Consider the following 14979-nt stretch of genomic DNA (forward strand, 5'->3'; position numbering starts at 1 on the left):
GTGGGTGCTTTCGTCGTCGTCTCAGTGATATCACATATACAGATTTATCTGTAATGATACAGATTTTTCTCAAAATTTTGATATAGATATCTGTATATACAAATTACAGATTTTTTTTTCTAATATTGAGATTTTTAAGAATTTTCAAATAAGTGGAATATATGTTTAACTCTGGATTGTATTTATTAATATCCATAAATAATCCTTTATTCCGTTTGAATAGGTACGAGTACCTAACCAAACACATTTTTTCACTTTTTTATTTTATTATCTTCGTTAATTTTGAACGAACTTCTGATGCTAAGATCTTCTGATTTCTGATTGCTCGTTTTAAGGGATGTTTGTTTTCACATGGTGACTGGTACTATGATATTTTTTTTTTGATTTATCGGTTTGGTAAACAAGCCGTTTTAACAACCCACAAGCTGATTTATTACAGTTTGTGAGTCAAAGAGTCAACTGGATATTTTGACATTTGACTAGTATAATTCCAGAAATAGAGAATATTCTATGCAATTCTACTGGACATCCAAAATAAAAGTTATGTTTTGTGACAAAATACAATAAAGTTGATACAACATATGAACACGGTTGCAAATAGAGAAATACATATAAAATCATCCCAAAGTTTTTCACAAAAAATGCTGACTACACTTAGGTATATCGGTTCGAGTACCAGCTAGCAAATTCAATATTCCTTTAATCTGCCAAATGATAAGATAAAGTTGAAAATTGTTTTGATTAGAAGAATTTGAGAAACATTTGAATTTTAAACATCGAGCATAACATTTTACAACTAATGCTTCATAAAATGTAAATGCTTATTTTTTATTTTCTAAAATTGTTGAGTAAAAAAAAACAAATGACCTGACAAAGATTTCTGTAATCTCGGATATAAAAATTTCAAGTTTTACGAAAATGTGATTGTTTCTCCATTAAATTTTATTGCAGTTTTGTCTCTTATTACTGGGACTTGATTTTTTGTATTTGATTTTGACTTAAAAAAAGATATAAATTACTCAACCTTTTAAATAGTATTTTTTCCTTTGGTTTGTTTTCCGTCGATCTTGTTTTCCGTGCTGTGCACCAATGCTACCGACGCCAGGGAGGCAGCTCCCACACCTGGACCCTACCTATCGACCCATCAACTCATGAACCGGGGACCAACGGCTTTACTTCCCATCCGAAGGAAGGCGTGATCAGAGATGTTATGCCTCAGAACATCCCGGCGGCGCCGACTGGGATTGAACACAGGCTTGCTGGGGTGAGAGGTAATCACGCTTACCACTACAAAACCGGCGCCGCTGTCAATCTTTAGTAAGCAACCTGTAGTCAGTCTTCAAGATTCTAAACTATGAACAAATTATTTCTGAACTTCAAATGAACTCAAAGTATATTTACGACGATCCGCAATAAGATCATACAAGAGAATTTATACAGATTTTTGGGTGCCAGAAACAGATTAAACAGATTTTTACGGCGAAAATACAGATTGAAAATGGAAATAATGTGGCAATACTGTCGTTTTCATATTAGTGCGAGGCGTACTGTTCCACCCATACGACACTTATCCGTCCGTTTCTCGAAAGCAAATGACGAATAAAACGATTTGGCAAACGTTTTTACTATCGCTGCTTTTCTCCTCCCTTCATTTCATTGGTGAAATGGTGAACGATCAACCGAGCATTAAGCTCGCTCATGTGAGCATGCTCAATGTGTCGTTGTTTCGACTGGCGCTCTATCCTTGCGTCCGTGTTTGGGATTTTTCGTTACATGTCTGAATTTTGATTTTTTTTTTAATGTGACGCCCAGTATAGAAATTAAAGGCGTACTCCTACGTCAAAAAAAAAGAACAAGCAAACTAGCATGAGCTTTTAAGCATACCGTTTATTATGCCTAGTGTTCATTGTACCGAACGAATATTGCCTATGCATAACTTCCATTATACCTTATGTGTTTATGCTTAGCGTCCACTATACCTAGCGTATTTATGATTACTACCCAAGTAACACATATTCATGGCATTATGTGAAGTAAATTTCTTTACAACCAAAATAAGTCATACAAAAGGTTATATAAACTGTTATAAAACTAGTATGTTGCTTGGGTAGGGTATACTCGTCCATGTGAACAAACCACCAAGAGTTGTCAAATAGAAGTGTGGTTAACCGACAATGCAGCGCAGTATATAATCGGTATCACACTTTATGGCACAATTTCAGCTATAGCATACACCCAACCGGGGGATGTAAGATTCGCTTACAATTATGTTGGATTCATCATCAGAGGATGTTAGTGGAGACCGCATGAACCGAGGATGCGATATACCTAGCTGCGGTCTAATGCAAGAAAATTGGAGACCGAAAAATGTAGAGTGTATTAGTGAGGTAAATTAGTTATGTCGAAAAAATAGGAATCAGATTGCCGACTGGACTCGAACCACGAACGTTGCGATTATCAGACCTGTGCTTTTTCCACTGCTTTCTCCATGCTTCTGAATATGGAAAGCCTAAAAGCAAACATGAAGCGCTCATTTTCTCGCATATTCGACTTCGTATGCTTTTTCTGCTGGAGAAATTCGAGGCAAGTGTGTGCGTCATTCTACAATGTTCTACAATATGCGTCGTTCTACAAGCTTACTGGTATAGTCGAAAGCGTAGATAGAACACGAAATAAAAAAGACAAAAAACCATTACATCGCCTGCATGGTCAATTTCTAACATTCGTTGCGATGTTCATGAACAGAGGATGATAGGAAACGGAGCTAACATTCATTGTAATAGATTTTTGGTTTGCGTGTATAAGACTTCTTGCTCGGGATGTTTCTTTTTCTATCTTTTCTTAAAAATTACACGGTTAGAAAATCAAATAATTTTAGATAAAAAACTGTTTAAAACTTGAATCAAACTAACCAAACAACAATAAAACTATAAATCGCAAATTGGTTAAAACTATGTCATAAATACAGTCACTCCAGTATTATGGGCCAAATAGTCACTATTATGGGTCACTCAATTCAGCGTGTTAATCAAATGGAAGTGATCCATCATTGTGGGAGGCCCACAATACTGGGGTGAATTATGTTTTTTTTAATTATACATAAGAAAACTTGTCTGAATCAACAGGAATTCGGACCTGTTATTGCAGCTGACTTCTCCGGATCTGGGAAACTTTTTCGTGATGTATTTCCATTGTTCGTATTACCAAATCCAGCTTTTGATGTTTTGACCAAATGCCGAGCCAAAAGCCCCATTTCTCTCTGGTACGTTTTCTGAATCTCATATGCAGCGTAGGAACTACATAATTTGCTTCCTTTCTGGATCTTTAACATTCGATTACTATAATGAAAGCATGTATGAAACATGCAACAAAGATTCAATAAATCTGATCCTCACATGTAATATTGAAAACCCAAATTTGAACGATTCTGGATTTGATGACTGTGACTCATCCAAATTGTTGAAATTCCACTTGTTGTTGATGTTGTTGTTTTTCCACAGACTAATCTAAATTTGAGTTCAGCTTACTCATAATTGCAAAAAAGTTCAGGAACTCAGCGACGAGTATATCGTGGAAAACCTCAAAAATATGCCGGAAAAATTTACGAGAATTTTAATCAATCTAGAAATAGTACTGAGAAAATCCAATATATACTTTTCTCATATCGAGAATTTTTTCCCGGATAAATTGGAACGGACTAAACAAATCGATCCATGGACGATGTCTCGTTACAATGATTTCCATACTCAAGGGTTGGTTGACTGTGCACGGTGTCGGTGATCACAACCAATGATGGATACAAACGATCCAAAAATCCTGTGTGGTCATACAGTTGATCGGCCTGATGTGGCCAGCAGAAATTGTCAACGAAGATGGATTAAATTCAAAGTGTTTTGATGTTACTTCATACGCGAAGTTAACGATTTTCAGAGTTGGTTGGAAATGCTAACATGAAGCTTTATTGTGATGATTTATTAGCTAGAGAATGATCTTTAGAAGAGAGTAGGTGGATAGTTCCGTTAGAGTACGGCAGTATGAAAATTGAATAGAAGTTGAAAATGAGCGAAGGGCCATTAATGCGACAGTTTTTAAAGATAGACGCACTTTTTTGCCTAACCCGTACGATGTACGCGGAGACTTGAAGTATGTCTCCAAGTCTACAGGCAAAAATGTGCGTCCCTATTTTTGCTCATAAACTGACTGTGGCTGTGGAATAGTTCTACCGACGTTTTCATCACTACCTAAAGCCCCACGTTGCGAGAGCATTTCCAGTCGATGGTGTGTTATAATGTAGTTCTTCTTTACCCAACTATTGTGTTGCTCCTCTCGTCATGACCAACGTGATCATCTCAGAGAGAAAGCAGTAGGGTGGTTGTTGCGTGCTGTACCATCATCAGCATTGTTGACGGCTACTCCCGCCTTGAGTTGTTACATTCAAAGTGTTTTGATGTTACTTCATACGCGAAGTTAACGATTTTCAGAGTTGTCATCACACTAAAGCTTCATGTTAGCATTTCCAACCAACTCTGAAAATCGTTAACTTCGCGTATGAAGTAACATCAAAACACTTTGAATGTAACAACTCAAGGCGGGAGTAGCCGTCAACAATGCTGATGATGGTACAGCACGCAACAACCACCCTACTGCTTTCTCTCTGAGATGATCACGTTGGTCATGACGAGAGGAGCAACACAATAGTTGGGTAAAGAAGAACTGCATTATAACACACCATCGACTGGAAATTCTCTCGCAACGTGGGGCTTTAGGTAGTGATGAAAACGTCGCTAGAACTATTCCACAGCTGCAGTCAGTTTATGAGCAAAAAGAGGGACGCACATTTTTGCCTGTGGACTTGGAGACATACTTCAAGTCCCCGCGTACATCGTACGGGCTAGGCAAAAATGTGCGTCTATCTTTAAAAACTGTCGCATTAATGGCCCTTCGCTCATTTTCAACTTCTATTCAATTTTCATACTGCCGTACTCTAACGGAACTATCCACCTACTCTTTTCTAAAGATCATTCTCTAGCTAATAAATCATCACACTAAACCTTCATGTTAGCATTTCCAACCAACTCTGATGGATTAAATGTTTAAATTGATTCAGGCTGCTAGTTGGAAAATCTTCACAAAACACGAACTTTTGGCCAATTTTTTTGGGTAAAATACTTCTATATACAATAGACCTGTTCATTTTAACAGAAATGTACGGGATGCACCGGGTCAACCGTGATTACTGTTCGTCATGTTAATTTGAACTTCTGTGCAACTTTTCAGCAAAATCAGTAATGATTTAGAGGTGCTTCAAGCAAATTTTATGTTTTCAAGGTAATTTACGCTTTATAATATTTGTATATCGAGACTGAAACTACGAAAACTGCTGTAACAATTTTCATAGCAAAGCTTAATGTGTTATCTACCAACTTTTGACTATTCAAAGTGATTTTATTGAAGTTTGACTTAGTTTCATGCACGAAGATTTCTTAAAAAGTGAAGAATTTTAAAGTATTTGTTATAGGAGTGACACTTGCCACTGACATAAAAAACACGTCTAAAGGGTGATACGGTCAAAATTTGGTCAATATCAACTTGACGTATTTCTTTCAATTTTGCATTTAAAAAACCTGAACACCCCTCATTTTGAAGGTGTGTGTGTGTAGAATGTTGCTCCTATTTTGATTTTGGAATTCACTCTTCAGTTGTCAAAATGCCGTCCAAGCAAGAAGAGCAGCGTATCAAAATTTTGCTCGCGCATCGCGAAAATCCGAGCTACTCGCACGCAAAGTTGGCAAAATCGCTAAAAGTTGCCAAATCAACCGTTACAAATGTAATTAAAGTGTTTGGGGAACGTTTGTCGACAGCCAGGAAGTCTGGATCGGGGGGAAATCGAAAACCGGAAGCCGCTGAGACGACAAAGAGAGTTGCCGGTAGTTTCAAGCGAAACCCTAACCTCTCTCTCCGAGATGCCGCAAATAAGCTGGGTGTATCGTCTACAACCGTGCATCGAGCCAAAAAACGAGCCGGATTATCGACTTACAAGAAGATAGTGACTCCAAATCACGATGATAAACAAAATACGACGGCCAAAGCGCGATCCCGGAGGCTGTACACGACGATGCTGACGAAGTTTGACTGCGTGGTAATGGACGACGAAACCTACGTCAAAGCCGACTACAAGCAGCTTCCGGGACAGGAGTTTTATACGGCAAAAGGAAGGGGAAAGGTAGCAGATGTTTTCAAGCACATGAAACTGTCAAAGTTCGCAAAGAAATATCTGGTTTGGCAAGCCATCTGTACCTGTGGCTTGAAAAGCAGCATTTTCATAGCTTCCGGGACTGTCAACCAAGAAATTTACGTGAAAGAGTGTTTGAATAAACGTCTGCTGCCTTTCCTGAAGAAACACGGTTGTTCCGTACTGTTTTGGCTGGATTTGGCATCTTGCCATTACGGTAAAAAGGCCATGGAGTGGTACGCCGCCAACAACGTGCAGGTGGTTCCCAAGGACAAGAACCCTCCCAACACGCCAGAGCTCCACCCAATTGAGAAATACTGGGCTATTGTCAAGCGGAACCTAAAGAAGACCAAAAAAACTGCTAAGGGCGAGCAGCAGTTCAAGGCAAACTGGCTTTCTGCGGCGAAGAAGGTGGACAAGGTGGCTGTACAAAATCTGATGGCAGGGGTCAAGCGTAAGGCCCGGCAATTTGGATTTGGAAAAGCGGAAGCCTAACTGAATATTTTTCCTGAATTTTATACTAATTGAACTTGAAAAAGAAATTTAATTTTATTTTTTAAATAAACGATTTCACCGATTTACACGCGTTTTCCCTTGACCAAATTTTGACCGTATCACCCTTTACTTAGGATTCATATTTCTAAAAATATCATCTATCAATGAAACAGTCATCGGTCGTCATTGAATAGCAATGCAACTATGTTCTGTCAATCTAATTGAAACTTTCATTAGCTCTGTTGTCTTGTGAATTTGAGCTATAACAGCCTCTTTCCTGATTTTTATCTCTCAATCTATAGAACCTACGCGAAAAATATGTTTGAACAAAGCTTCTAGAACAGTATAAGGAACATCATGCCGTAGACTACACATTTTTATATGACATGGGTGGAAAGTTAGTAAAACAAATACTTTAAATAAACTTTTTTAAATATCTTCGAGTATGACACTAAGTCAAACTTCAATAAAATCACTTTGAATAGTCAACCTTTGGTCACTAAATTGGTAGACATTAAGCTTTGCTATGAAAGTTGTTACAGCAGTTTTCGTTGTTTCAGTCTCGAGATACAAATATTATAAGCCGTAAATTACCTTAAAAACATAAAATTAGCTTGAAATTCAAATTAACATGACAAACAGTAATCACGGTTGACCCGGTGCATCTCGTACATTTCTGTTAAAATGAACAGGTCTAATATACATCCTGGGTATTTTTCTTTAATTTGTTTATGTAAAAGATTTATGAGAAATTCTAACTTTTGCAAAATTTTAAAGTCGGACACTTCAAAATTAACAAAAGTCATAGAACAACAACTATCAATATATTTCTGGTAACAATTTTGAAAGTCAAAAAACTAGTTTTCTGTGCAAAATTTTACAAAAAAAATAATAATAACAAAATTTACATTTTTTAGCAAAAGGTGTCGTTGCATGCTAAAAATTTGTCCCTGGCGTCATTTAGATTGGAAGTAACGTTTTCGAGTTATGATTTGTTGAAAACGATTTTTGGATTTTTTATTTTAAAATGGCCGGAATTTAGGTGAGATGTGAATTTTTGACCATAAGAAACAATTTTGCAAAGTTTCATCCAAATCTGAGAAGGTTGAATCAGAAAAGAAGTTTAGTTTTGCTATTTGGCCTGAAAATGGTCCATAATGATTTGATATATCACTCACTGTTGATCAAGTTTAGGTAGGACCTCGGCCTCGGAATGATGATTGTAGAATACGCATACAATTTTCATTGTGACTTTCTGACTATAATTATATAATTATATTTCTGTGGATTTCGCGTAAGTGTCTCTGCCGTGTAAGTGTTGGGTCCACCACTTTGGTTTTCACTCTTCATACAGCGATATTGTGAATTCATGTCGGAAACTCAAATTGATCTTGCTATTAAGTGGAACTGCATACAAGACAAGATCTTCGAAGGGATGGTGGCTACCTTACATACATACATTAAAGCAAAATGCAAACATTCAAGCATGTAAACTTTCTTTTCACTTAAACTGGCAACTTGTAAAAAATGTTGCTTTCAAAGACGGATGGTTGCATACCATGTTTGGAATATGGCATGAAATGTCTCATAACTTTACACGCTCTAAAATCTAAACTTTTACGATATATGACGCTCCATGTATGTGCATTATAGTACCAGAAATTTCGAACTGTGTTTTTATGACTCCAACAATTCCAAGATTTAATACCGATTCTAGTTCCGATACAGATTCATATTTCCTCAGTAGCCATCATTTTTACTATGGTTCTCCATTAAATTTCCAGACAATCTTTGGAACCATGTGAACTAGCATACAACTCATTGCATAAAGACTAACTTAAATTAAATTGGTATGCATAAAAAGACCTGTAATTTGTGATGCAATAAGTTTTAAAATCCAAGTCGCATTTTTTCCATTTTGCCCGCATTTGCTGGATGTCCGTTACTGCCCCGCCGCTTCATCGAAGTCGCTGCTTTGAAATTGCCCAGTATTTTTCGATTGGTCGAAATTCCGGGCAATTCGGAGGATACATTATCTTGGGACAAAATCGATCTTGTTGGCAGTATACCACTCCAGGCAGTATACCACTCCAGAACCACCTTGGAGTAGTGGCAGCTGACCAAATCGGTCCAAAAGATGACTTTGCCACTATGCTTGCGTATGAACGACAATACACGCTTTGTCAGTCATTCTTCGATGTAAACTTGGGATGTCATCGTCGAGGATGTGACGAATGGTTCCGTTTTCCGGCCACAACTGCAAATCGCTTGCCAAATCATGGCCTTCTTCGTGAACTTGTCGGCAAACACGAACTTGAATCTTTCCGGCACATCCTCACGACGAGTTTGACGTGTGTTTCGTCATCGTCAAAACACGGTCGTACAAGAGCCTTGCACGCTTTTTGGCCACGGAATTCTGCTTCATGTGTCAGTTCGGATGTTTACTGACTTTGTACGACTTGTATCCTTTCCTGGCAAGGATGTTCCGCACCGTTTGAAAGTTGGCGTTGTACCTTCTGGCCACAGCTCGGATCGAAAGACCGGGGTTGGCTTTAACGCATCTTAACACCTTGCTGCGCAGCTGACGGTCTCTGGTTCCTTTCTTTCGTAGGTCCATTGATTCCTTCCCACACTCAGGGTTTCCTTGTAGGTTTTAAGCACTCGACAAAATGTTGTTTTCGGCATCTTCAGCACTTCAGCCAGCTTGGAACCGGATCACTCTGGATTTTCCAGGTGTTTGCACACAATATTTTTTCTTCTTTCGAGTTCCATTTGACGTTATTTCTGAACGCAATCGACTACTTTGATCAAACTTGCACCAGTTGTTCTCTATAGAAGTGTAAACAAACAACTGTCAAAGATTTTCGGTTCCCAACACTAGCGGCGTGCTAGCGGCACCGAGGAGCGTACCAATTTCCTTTTAGTCAGCTTTTTCTTCTTCAAATTTCAGCCACTTTGCTAGTCGAACAAATTTATTCTATCTAAATGTCGTACACCGTAAGGCATACATAAAATTGGAAAAAGCACAATACCAAAAGTGATTCGCTTTCATCCGGCTCGCCATACATTTACGCGTCCTCGAAAACGAAAACGAAAGCTCGTTCGTTTCACCTTGAAAAAATATCCTCCCACAAAACCACATCCGACTTCCCATTGATTGAGGTTAAGCCCGCAGTCAAACGCCTTTCTCCAGATGCTGGACTCTGTGGAGCACCGTCGGCTGTACAGTGCAAAAGAAAACTTGCATTACAACTCCGCCAGGCCACTTGCAGAACCGGCAAGCGAGCAATGCATAGATGGAAATTACAGATCGAACAACTGGTCTTGACTGACTGCTGCGGTCCATATCTTCTCGGTAAATCCACACACATGCACCCGTGCGCGGTACACCCGCTGGTCCCGGGAATGTTGTTGTTACTGTCCAGCTACAGGTTGCAACAACTTCCACTACCCAGTATACCTGGGAGGTACTGCGTTGTTTTCTGGGTCTCGCCTCCGCTGCTTGGAGCCAGAGGTTGAAACTGTTGACGTTTTTTACGACACTCGCTTCGTTGTCATGCGCGACAGTCTGTTTTTATTCGTACTTTCATGCTCTACCGTCGTCTCTCTCACACAACACAACCGGTAGAATAACATTCGAGCAAAAAGAAAATGATCAAATAACTATAATATGATATGAGTGATTTTGTTCTAATTCCTCAGTTTGGTGTAAGTTAAACCATTTCTGATCAGAAATGTTATTCCTAGGACACCATTGCTTGATTTTTTCAGAATTCACACAAGCACAACATCAGCAGCTCTCACAATGAGAGAAACTAAAATACATACATTCGTGACGGTCTTCGGCGACAGTGTCGTATGACAGAGCCTATCAAATGACATTTGAGTTTGGTACTGTACTATGATAGCTTGTTTTGCAAGTGTCGGAGGCAAAGGCAGTCGATTATCACAGAAAATGTGTCGACTACCGTGACCGCTTACAAGACTGCTTGGAGCAGATGTTTCCTTCCGTGCTTCGCGTTATTGATACTGCTCTGGGTCGCAACAAACTACCCGTAGCGCATGCCACTTTCTCGTCGCTGCGCGTATTATTTGCATTATAACCGCAACAATTAAATCCGATGAGGGTACCAACTACAAACCAACTTGATGTGGCATATCGCTGATGGGTTCCAATCAGCAGTGGCAGCATCAGTTAGTACCGCGTGTGTGTGGTTTCTGAAAACGAAACCACCGAGAAGACCTAATGTCAAAAATACTGCCACACTGTAGGGGGAAAAGGGAAATTTCTCCGTTCTATTTACGGTAATAGATTTATAATCGACTGCAAACGTGCTACAGGTGGCAGGTTTGCGATTTTGAGATCGGAAGTGGTTGGAAGGTTGTTGACTGAGATTTGCGTGGAATTAGTTTTGAGGTTTCCGGCACTTTATTTTCTATCGAGTGTAATCCTCACTTTGCATGTATATGAAGCTACTTCATCTGCACTTGAGGAAATCCCAGAAAAACATCTTTTTTGCATCTTTCAACCTATACCATCTTCAAACTGGAACCACGTGCTTACAGCGTGCTTCCCCAATCTGGAATGCAATCCATTAAGTAATATTATCTGGGTGGTTTGCATAATTGTATAACAATTAGGAATCAATTTTCTTAAGCAGATCGCGAATTGACGCACTCATTGGCTGACCCATTTCTATAAATAAAGATCCGCATTTCAACCCGGCGGTCAGTGCAGTCCAAACAATTTCCCGTTGATTTCGTTCGAGCTAACAATTATAACGCTTCCACGCAAAAAATCGATAATACCCTAGTTTCGGCTGCGATACGAAACGAGTAAAATGCTATAAAAAACAATCATTATTTGGTTCGATTACTTTTTGCAACGATTCATCGTCATCATTCATCATATCCATCATCATCATCGTCGTGCCATACAGAAAGTGTAAGTGCGAATCGAACACTCGCAGTAGTCAGGGCACGCGAACGAAGAAAATCCGGAGCCTCCGACAGCGGGAGCCCAAAGATCGTGATTATGCGCAATTATCACCGTAACTGGAGCCTGTAAAGAACCTTTGTATGCTTGCCAAGTGCCCTTTTGTGTGTATGAACGATCATCGAACTGAATTCAACCACGTACCTACCTACCATCAGTTCAGCATCTCAAAGCGGAGCGAAATCGAAAACAGAAAACATCCTACTAGCTTCGATGCACAATGCGTCTTGTACCGACTTCTGTTCGCAGTTTGTAATTTGCTAATGGTTTGTGCTTTTTCTACCACCCACCTCCGTGCAAATTGTGTACTTAGGTAGCTGATTGTGCGTGTTCCGGGAGTGAGAACTAACTTTGGTGCTACGATCTATTGGATGAGCAACTGACGGGAGCTGCGGAAAACACAGCGTGACTGCTGATAATTTGAAGGCAGAAAATGAAACTGCCAAGCTCCAGAATGGTACAGTGCCGGTACCCCCAGCTGCTGGCGATAGCGTTTGTGGCGGTAAGTAGCTAATTTTCAATGATTACAATGATACTTTATCGGGAATTACTAGTTCTGGTCAGGGTGTGCACGTGAGACTTCAATGCCTTTTAAGAAACGAACCGCTGTATGATGCCGAAGTGAGTCGGAAGCTAGAATTTCTGTACTATCAAGAACCACAGGTTATAGGAATTAATTAGATTATACTGCATCATAGGGATCACACTAGGGTGGTTCGAATTGCAAAAATGTTTCTTAACCCTCCGTGCAGTTCTGTTGAAAAAAACAAGAATGTAAATAGCGTAGGTGTTCCAGTGGTGTACCTATAGTTGCGGTATGAGGGCTGTGCTAGAATAGTGAGGAAATCCCGGATAAGATTATTTTGCATCGGTAGCTTTCCTACAATAAAACATATTTGCATGTTTCAAACTTAAAATTTTCCCAAAAAATGGTGGAAAATAATTAAAATTTCCACTAAAAAATGAGAATGAACAGATCGGGCCAGTGAAGTTTAGTTGAAACTGATTTATTTCATACAATGGGTTAAGTCGTGGTCCGCCGTGCGGCACAACTTAGTCATGATATTGAAACATGACCGTTGGACGGCTGCCACATCGATTTTCCGGATGCAGCTTTTGATCCTGTTGATGCGATGCTTGGTGTCCTTGGCCTTCCACTTATCCTTGTATACCATGGAGCTCATTAGACCAACAAAATTATCGATAGGACGGCACTGCAGCAGATTTCACGGATTCCAGTATTTTGGCTTCCGCCGTACTTCCGAGTCATCAAGCGGCATTGGGATCTCTCGGTTTGGATTTGCTCGTCAGCAGCAATTCCAGGTCATTTTCAGAAAAATCTGGAGAAATCTGGAATGCTCCAAAAATGCAAACATAATGCTATTGAAATCAAAATAGGTCAGTATGATCATCTGGAATTTATGTTTAAATAAATTATATATAGCAAATAACTTGTTAGCATTGCTAGAATCATCCAAAAGTTAAAAAGTATTGACACGATGTGCCCAAAAAGTTCAAATATCTATTACGCAGCATTAAATATGGTTAGAATTGTTTTTAAACTGTAACCTTTTTTTTAAAGAATGAGAAGCAAAGATTCAAGGAAATTTGATAGGATGGATTTTTTGAACTAATAGTCGATGTAGTCCTTACCGAAGTCTTTACTATTTGATGCAGTACCAGAATCTAAAGATTTTATTAGTTCTAATATTACTCTGATGTTGATCAGATTTATAGTTTAATTCTTGACATCATACAACACAACACCCAGCAGACCAATAGGCAATTTTATTTTGAAGCAAAATTCACCGGTCTGAAGTGGGAATCAAAGCCTAACATCGTGGAACTCACACACAGTTTTCCTAAAATACGGGTAACTCAACTATTTGCATGACCATTATGCTAAAGAATAATTTTATTATATTACTAAAATGAAAGTCTGATAGCTTCATTTTTGAAGTCTCAGGATCTTGCAATGGAAATTCTAAATTCAGGAATTTATATTTTTCCTCCGTCCCAGATAATGAATTTCTTGTTAGTCTGAATTGACTTGGAACTCTTCACATGATATCTTCGCCTTCTTTTTTAGTTCAATCCGAATCATCCTAGAATTCCATCATATTTCTTTTCTATATTCCCCTAAAACAATCTTGAAAATATCTAAACTTTTCCAGTAACATTCTAAGAGTGCTTAGCATTACCTCTTGTAATCTCTTATAAATCACTCTCCAATTCCACAACTCCCTCAAACTGGTAATAATTCCCAAGAATTGGCTCAATTTTGTGTCCATTTTTCTCTGTGAAATTCTTAAAATACTCTTAACAATTTCGTTGGTACACTCTTCAGAATGACCGTTACACTTTTCTCAGACTTATCCGATAATTCCCCTTTGAACTGCTTTCAAAATGGTTTTGAAAGTTTCCCAGAAATTGTCCTTAATTTTTTATTAAAATTAATCTCCATGGAAACATTGGACAGAATTCCTTTCAAATTATTCTCACGATTCGTATCAGCATACTCCTTAAGTTTCATCATAAGAATTTTCAATGATTTCTCTTCCGGATTGTATTTCCTTTATTGACAAAATCTCCATGCAATTGTCATCAGAGTTGACAAGACAATTGACACCGTCTTCAACCAGAGGTTGCACAGACTGGATTTTTGACACTAGAAAACGGACAACACACCGCACCCATTAGACCAGTAGGGAAATTTTCAGGTTGCCAAAATTTGCACCGACTGGAGTGGGAAGCGAACCCTCACTTCGTGGCACTCACAATACGCCTAAATGATGGGTGTCGCCGCACAATTTCACAAAGAATTCGCCTCACACTAAACTGTAAACTATTTTCAGAATTACCTTAAAATTCCAATAATGTCCAACGTTGATGGCCTTTAACAATTAAAGAAGCAAGTTTGACTTTTAGAGGGTTTAGAGAGTAAATCAATTGCAGTGATATTTTTGAAGCAACATGTTTAAAAAATCTGGGAAAATCTGGAATATATTTAAAAAATCTGGAAATATACGTGATATGTCTGTGTATCTGGCAAGACGACTAACATTCTGGAAAATCCAGATAAATCGGGAATACTGGCAACGCTGCTCGTTAGTGTACTCTGGGGATCTTATTTTCTTTCTACACACTATTCCTTCCTTCCTTAGAGACTTGCAGATGTGTGACATCGAATAACGGAACTTTATGGATACTTCCCGATGACTTAGCGAATCCTTGCTGTTGAACATGTTTTGTAGCG

General features: G+C 38.8%; 1 protein-coding gene across 2 annotated transcripts in view; it reads left to right on the top strand.

Annotated features, from left to right (window-relative positions):
• LOC135708139 (uncharacterized) overlaps positions 1-14979 on the top strand; it is an 85641-nt gene that overhangs the window by 17385 nt on the left and 53277 nt on the right. For both annotated transcript variants that reach the window (XM_065230110.1, XM_065230119.1), the window contains exon 2: positions 12037-12225. In XM_065230110.1, the coding sequence (XP_065086182.1) occupies positions 12157-12225 (69 nt within the window). In that variant the 5' untranslated portion in view covers positions 12037-12156. The remainder of the gene's footprint in view (positions 1-12036; positions 12226-14979) is intronic.

The sequence above is a fragment of the Ochlerotatus camptorhynchus genome, unplaced genomic scaffold (assembly GCF_037179485.1).
Source record: "Ochlerotatus camptorhynchus isolate MF236.1 unplaced genomic scaffold, CSIRO-AGI_Acam_v1.1 ptg000026l, whole genome shotgun sequence".
NCBI lineage: Eukaryota > Metazoa > Arthropoda > Insecta > Diptera > Culicidae > Ochlerotatus > Ochlerotatus camptorhynchus.